Here is a 6,790-nt window from a genome sequence, read left to right as displayed (position 1 = left end):
ACCTTGGTTCACACACAAGGCTCACCTGACTATTAGACGCACCGTCGATTTTTGAGAAAATCTAAGACTTAAAAGTGCGGCTTATAATATAAAATAAAATACAGTAGTTAATAAGAACACTGGTTCTCAGCCCCGGTCCTCGAGTACCCCTATCCAGCCTGTTTTCCATGTCTCCCCAGCTAACACAGTTGAGGACCACCGTTATCAGGCTTCATGCAGAGCTTGCTGATTAGCTGATCGTTTCAAACACCTGTGTTGCTTATGGAGGGAGACGTGGAAAACAGGCTGGATAGGGGTACTCGAGGACCGCGGTTGAGAACCACTGCTTTAGAACATAACATTAGAACTTTAAGGATATAAATGAGAAACATAAATTAACGAAAATAAATGACTCACAAATGATTTTTACATTGTGCACGTTGAAATGGAATATACTTTGAAGATAAAGTAAACATTGACTTTTTTTTAAAGTTGCTTGTACACCCAGTTGCTTCACTTTATGAAAGGAGGTGCAGCCTCGAAAGATACCTATTTTAATCATGTAGCCATTATTATTTTTTGCCAGAATTGCTCTTTTTTTCTACCCAGACAGTAGGGCTAGCTAGCAGCATCGTCTGTACAGTACTTACTAACCCCCTCCCCCTTCTGTGAGTCTGGGTTACCTTAATTCTCTCATCATCCCTGGGTGGTGTTCTACAAATTTTATTTGCATCTGTGTCTTCATCAGCCTCTTCAACTCTATCCTTTTTCTTAAACATCTGATCTTTTTTTTTTTTTACATTTTTAATCCCATTTGTGAGGGAGCTGTCCACCCTCCCTCACTGAAAACATTTGATTGGAGCACTCGCATGGAGGCGCGCCCATGTGAGTGCAGGTGAGGTGCAAATCATTCCCATTGATTGGACTCATTGGACTGTCCCAAGTGGCAGCCAGAAGAGGAGGATTGGGATACGCTTCTTTCTATTGGGAAGCAATTCTTATTTGAATTGTTCACGTGATTTGTAAGAACATAACATGGACTGCATTTATTTTTATATGTATATATATATATATATATATATATATATATATATATATATAGCTGTATGTATTTTTTCCAGTTGTGTAAAATGTTTGTAGGTGTTTTGTATATGGGCGGGGTCATCCTTCAATTAAGGTTGGTGGTTGAGGCCACCACTTTTTAAGAGTGTGTCAGAAATCGGTTTGGGAGAAGCCTGTTGTATGTGGAGGGGGCTTCACTGCTGAACATGGTGCTGGTGAATAAAGCAAAAATGAAGAGCTCGCAAATCTGGTTCCATCTCGTTTGTTGATCACCAACGCAGAGACCACGGCCATCCACGGCTAGTAGGACGCCAGAACAACAACAAAAATCATATTTCCTTCGCTATTATAGACAAAATACGTAATAACTCCCCTGCACAAGCTCAAAAAAATCCCAAACTTCTCATGTTGCGACCTGAAGACATCTATATGATAATATTCAGTTATATCTCTATCGCCACCTAGTGGTAACAAAAATCTATGTTTTTTACATTTTCATCTTCTGCACCGAGCCCATGAAAGGGATCCAGTTGAAGATTTGTCACAGAAGCCTTAACATATAGATCATGCCCCACACCAAATATTGTGATGGTGCTGCAAAGTCTGATGATTCACCGTGACAATAAAAGCTGCTTTAACTTGACCCAGATGATCCTATCTTCTCCAAATTTCACGCATTTGATGAGTCCAGTGCTGAAGACATCTACAAACTTATATATTTCATCATACTGATAGCGTCACCTAATGGCAAAAAAAATAAATAATAATTTACGACGTTTTTCTCCAACCACGTTAACTGGATCTACCTCATATTTGCTCAGAAGAGTGTTTAGGCCTTAATGATGTCACAACATGAAGTTTGTGAGTTTTCGCGAATTGTTCTGGGCGTGGCAAGGCACTGTTTGCCAAGAATACAACGCTGATTTTGAGGGCCTAAACATGCACAGAAACTCATGAAACATTGTACAAACATCTGGCCTGATGAGCAATATTTTATCATGTATTTTACGATTTTTACAAAAATGTCTCAGTAGCGCCCACTACAATTTTTTTTACGAAGCATTCCCTGTTGTACGTTTACGCAAGATCTACGAACATTTTTTGGTATATGAGGGAGCCCAAGACCTACAAAAAAGTCTCTTGGAGCCATATGCTAAAATGAACAGGAAGTGAGCTACAAATTTTTGAATGTCCGATTTTTGCAGATTTTTGCTGATTTACAGGGTTAGGTTAGGGTTTTTTCCCATTTCTCCTACACGTTTGATCCGATTGACTTCAAACTTGGCCTAACCATGTCTAGACCGGGCCCATCAACAGGGGAAAAAAATCTTTACTTTTACAAATACTATTTGTTGGAGGCGGGGCATCATATTTTGTGTTTCATATTTCCTATGCCATGAAAGACTAAATGCTTAATAACTACACGGTGCATGCCCCAAAAAATCCCAAACTTCACTTGTATGTTTAACATTTGCCAGGATGTTTAGCTTTGTAGAGGATGAAGGCATTGAACAAACATATTTGAAACAGATAGGCAACAAATTTTTTGTGCCATTTCAATGTCTTCCTCGTGAATGGGTGATAAGAAATGTTTTGATCCATCTTATCCACGCCATTCATTGTGGAATTGTAGTCCAAAACACATACAGGTTTCGGGAAAGGCACTCTTTTTTTTAGTGCCTTCCGCCACACATCAACTGTCCGCATTTCATCTTTGTGAAAAGTAGTCACCATCCTCAACAAACGCTTGTCCTGCCATGCCACAACCAACACATTTGTGTTGTGTCTCACCAATTTCCCCCCCACCCCAAGGCCAGTGTTTGTAAGAGAAGTGATCTCATTTGGTTCACCCCTATTTTTTCTCAGTGTTCCACAAACATTTGTACGTGCTGCCAGGAGACGTTCACACAACCCAATTGAATTATAAAAATTGTCCATAAAGAGCGTGTACCCATTTCCTGGCAGACGATCTAGCAAATTAAACACGGTATCCGGCAGAGAACAACTAGTACCAACATAAGGTTGCATATTAAAACAATATCCTGTTTGGGAGTCACACAGGATGTATGACTTAATTCCATATTTGATTGGTTTTTGGGGGTTGTAAACTTTAAACGATAGACGGCCCTGAAAATTCATCATTCCCTCATCAATACATACATTCCTACCGGGTTGGAACAGTTCTTTAAATTTATTTACAATATGGTTGAACACAGGGCGGATTTTAAATAATTTGTCATCTGAACTATGTCTCTCATTATTGTTAAAATGTAGGTAACTCCAGATAAGCTGGAAGCGGTTTCGAGGCATCGCGCGACTAAAAAATGGTGTGGTTTCAATTTCATCCTGAGTCCAATACATTTCTATACTGGGCTTTTTTATATACCCAGTAAGAAATTGGAGTGCAAAAAATGTTTTCAATTCTAATACAGACACTGGCTTCCAAGCACGACTCCTGCAGTGTGGCAGACTTTCAGTCTGCTTCTGCATGGATTGACGTGCATATAAATTTGTTTGATCAGCAATGTGCTGGAGAAGTTCGTTTGAGATGAATAGTTGCAGGAAGTCAGCTGGCAGGGTTGAATTTAGCTCTGCTGCGGCACCCCTTGGTCCTGGAGTTTCAGTAAACAGGAATGTGTTTGGCTGCCAGCCTGTTTCATGCCAGCCAGAACTTTTGGGATCTGCAAATATACATTTCAATATCATATAATATTTATTTTAGATCAGTGTGAAGCAATATATATATATAAATATATATGTTTACCTTTTTTCTTGGATTCACTGGTTGATGCACATTCTGTAAATTATAGAAGACATTTACCATCAAATATTTTACTCGTGCTGAGTTGGAGAATCATTTTTTTTTTACCTTTATTCTGCTCACGGTGAGACGCGTCACCTTGAGCCCGACGAGCTGCAGCTGAAATAAATATATACAATTACAATCATATCGAAAGACCGTTTTCTTTTGTTGTTGCAGTGTATTGAAAACACGTTTTTTATACCTCTCTTTGTCGTGGAAACTGTAGGTTGTGGCTGTGAGCACGATCCACGATCTATGAATTGTACATTCACGTTACACGAGGTGCTAGCAGCGTGCCGGAAAAGTATCTCATAGCAAGTTTGCGCTTACCTTCACAGTCTTCTGCGGATGAAATGCTGTCCGAATCACTTTCTCGAAGATCCGACTGTACCCACTCCTCCGAAGAATAGCCATCCGACTCGGGGTACTCTTCGTCGTCCGAATCAACGTCCGCGTTTGCAGAAGTACTTGGACGTGCACCACGTTTTCCGGCGTTAGCATCGCTAACCGGCGTCGCTTTAAGACGTGGCCGAAGACGTCGCGTCAAAGCCGCAACTTCGGCGTCAATCTCGTTGTCGCCATCATCATCATCATCGCCACCAACATTCAATTTAGTACTGGTTTCTTTTTGAAAATATCGATCAAGCGTGAGCTGCTTTCCACCGGTCGTCATTTTTGCTTTCTCTTCCTCCATGCTTTTTGCTTTCTCCATTATCCTCTCCACTCCACTCTAGCTCCGCCTCACCTTTTATACCGACGCCCACGGTGGGCGGCACACCCAAAGTGCAAGGAGAGTCATCGCTGCCATCTAGAGGCCAAAACGAGTCATTAAACTTACTTGATCTGCCTGATACTTTCAGCACAGCTGCCCAAGGCTTTCCTGCACCCGTTTTCAAAAAAAAAACAAAAAAAACATAGGGGACGTCTTTTAACGTCCTCGGCGCCCTTCCCTAGGTTTATGCTAAACGTTTTATAACGTTTATGGCAGTCAAAGAGTTAAGAGTCATTGGCAACGTAAAGGGACATTATCCAGATCCTTTTTGTTCATCAGCGGCACCAGTGGTTTATGGTCGGTGACCAACTTGAAGTTCTCCAGCCCAACCAGGTACTTCTCAAACCTTTCGCATGCCCACACACTTGCCAGACATTCTTTTTCTATTTAAGAACAGTAAGCAACCGGTTTCCAGTTCCCGTCGTGTTGTTGTAGCAGCACACCTCCAATGCCATAGCTGCTTGCATCAGCCGATACAGCAGTAGCTCGGTTCACATCATAAAACTTGAGTACAGGAGACGTAAACAGAATGTCTGATACGCTCAAATGCCTCCTTCTGTGGGTGGCCCCACGTCCATGTGGTCTTGGATCTCAACAGTTCATATAAGGACTGACCCAGTGTTGAGAGATGAAGGATATACTTCCCCAAGTATGTGAACACGCCTAGGACGTGTTTCAGTTCCTGGACGTTCTGCGGCTCTGCAGATCTTTAATGGCTTTCACCTTGTCGGGGTCAGCTTTTACTCCTGACCTGTCGATGACCTGACCCAGGAAGTGGAGTTGGTTCTTCCTGAACACACACTTGTCTCTGTTCAACTTCAAGCCTGTTGACTCAATTTTCTCCAGCACTTTGTTTAGGGGCTCATCATGCTGTTCTGCTGTGTCGCCATACACAAGTATGTCATCAATGTAGATGGCCACTCCGTCGAGATCACTCAGGGTCATTTTTCTCTGAAAGATTTCCGGAGCGCTGGTGATGCCAAAGGGCGGACGCTTGAATGCGTGTCTCCCAAAAGGCGTAATGAATGTGGTAAATTTGCTGCTTTCTAGATGGAGAGGTATCTGTCAGAACCCTAATGCTACGTCCAATGACGTAAACATGGTGGCACCGCTCAGTTTTGCGGTGAGCTCCTCGGCTGTTGGGAGTACATACCTCTCTTTTCACAGCCTCGTTCAACCTTTTTAAATCCACACAGATGCGCACTCTGCCGGTTCGTCTCGGGACAGGCACCATGGGTGTGCGCACCAATCTGTTGGTTCAGTCACTTTTTCAATGACCTCATTTTTCTCCATGCTCTGCAATTCCTCTTTTACTTTCTCCAAAAGAGGAAGGGGTACTCGTCGAGCAGTATGTACTGCGTATGGTTCAGCATTCTCTTTAAGTTGGATTCTTACTGGCTCGGTCATAAGAGTCCCATGCTCGCCAAATGCATTGTGCACTTCCTCAACACGTTTCACCAGTCCCATTGCATATGCTGTCTTTTTACCTAGCAGGTTATTACATGTCTGACTGTGAATCACATACTCTGTAAATGAGTAGCACTTTTCCTTGTACTTTGCATTTGCCAGGAGTTTTCCAATGCAGTTTAACTGACCACCGGGGTTGCTCATTGGTGGAATACTGGACTGCACAAGTTTGTGCCCAGGGACTAACTTGTTGAAAGTCTCTTTCTCTTTAAATCTGCCCCAGTATCAATTTTAAATTGAACCAGTGTTGCACCAATGACAATTTCTACAGTCCATTCATCACTCTCTTCGCTATTGTCTGTAACAGCCCCAAGTGTCTGTGAAACAGTCTCTGCCTCTGTCACTTCTCTAATGGATTTAGTGTGGCAAACTCTTTCCCAATGACCCACCTTTTTGCCCTTGTCGCATGAAGATTTTTTAGCTGGACATTTGTCTTGATCTCTGTGCTTTATTTTTCCACATCTTCCGCATTTCGGCTCTGTGCGCTCTCCAATTGTTTGCTTTTCATGAATTAATTAATTGTTTAATTTTAATTGTATTTTTTTTAAAAAAAAATTAATTAATTTTGCATTTATTAATTAAATATGGAATTAAATAAACCAATAATTAAATAAATGTAATGAATTAATTAAATATAACATTAATTACATTACGTGTGATTTATTATATAGATAGATTGATTGATAGATAGATGTGTATATAAAACC

General features: G+C 41.4%; 1 protein-coding gene across 1 annotated transcript; it reads right to left on the bottom strand.

Moving 5' to 3' along the window:
- Nucleotides 1-221: 221 nt before the first annotated feature.
- On the bottom strand, nt 222-4,811 carry LOC147170326 (uncharacterized). The gene is made up of 5 exons (XM_086082133.1): nt 4,175-4,811; nt 4,047-4,097; nt 3,911-3,961; nt 3,806-3,838; nt 222-3,722 (listed from the first exon to the last, which is right to left on the bottom strand). Exons 1-5 carry the CDS (start codon nt 4,343-4,345, stop codon nt 3,627-3,629), a joined length of 402 nt encoding a protein of 133 aa, XP_085938259.1. The 5' UTR covers nt 4,346-4,811; the 3' UTR covers nt 222-3,626.
- Nucleotides 4,812-6,790: the final 1,979 nt, after the last annotated feature.

Source organism: Leptonotus elevatus, chromosome 8, assembly GCF_054856555.1.
Source record: "Leptonotus elevatus isolate MCC_2025b chromosome 8, RoL_Lele_1.0, whole genome shotgun sequence".
NCBI classification, from domain to species: Eukaryota; Metazoa; Chordata; class Actinopteri; order Syngnathiformes; family Syngnathidae; genus Leptonotus; species Leptonotus elevatus.
This window is presented reverse-complemented; position numbering and strand designations above follow the sequence as displayed.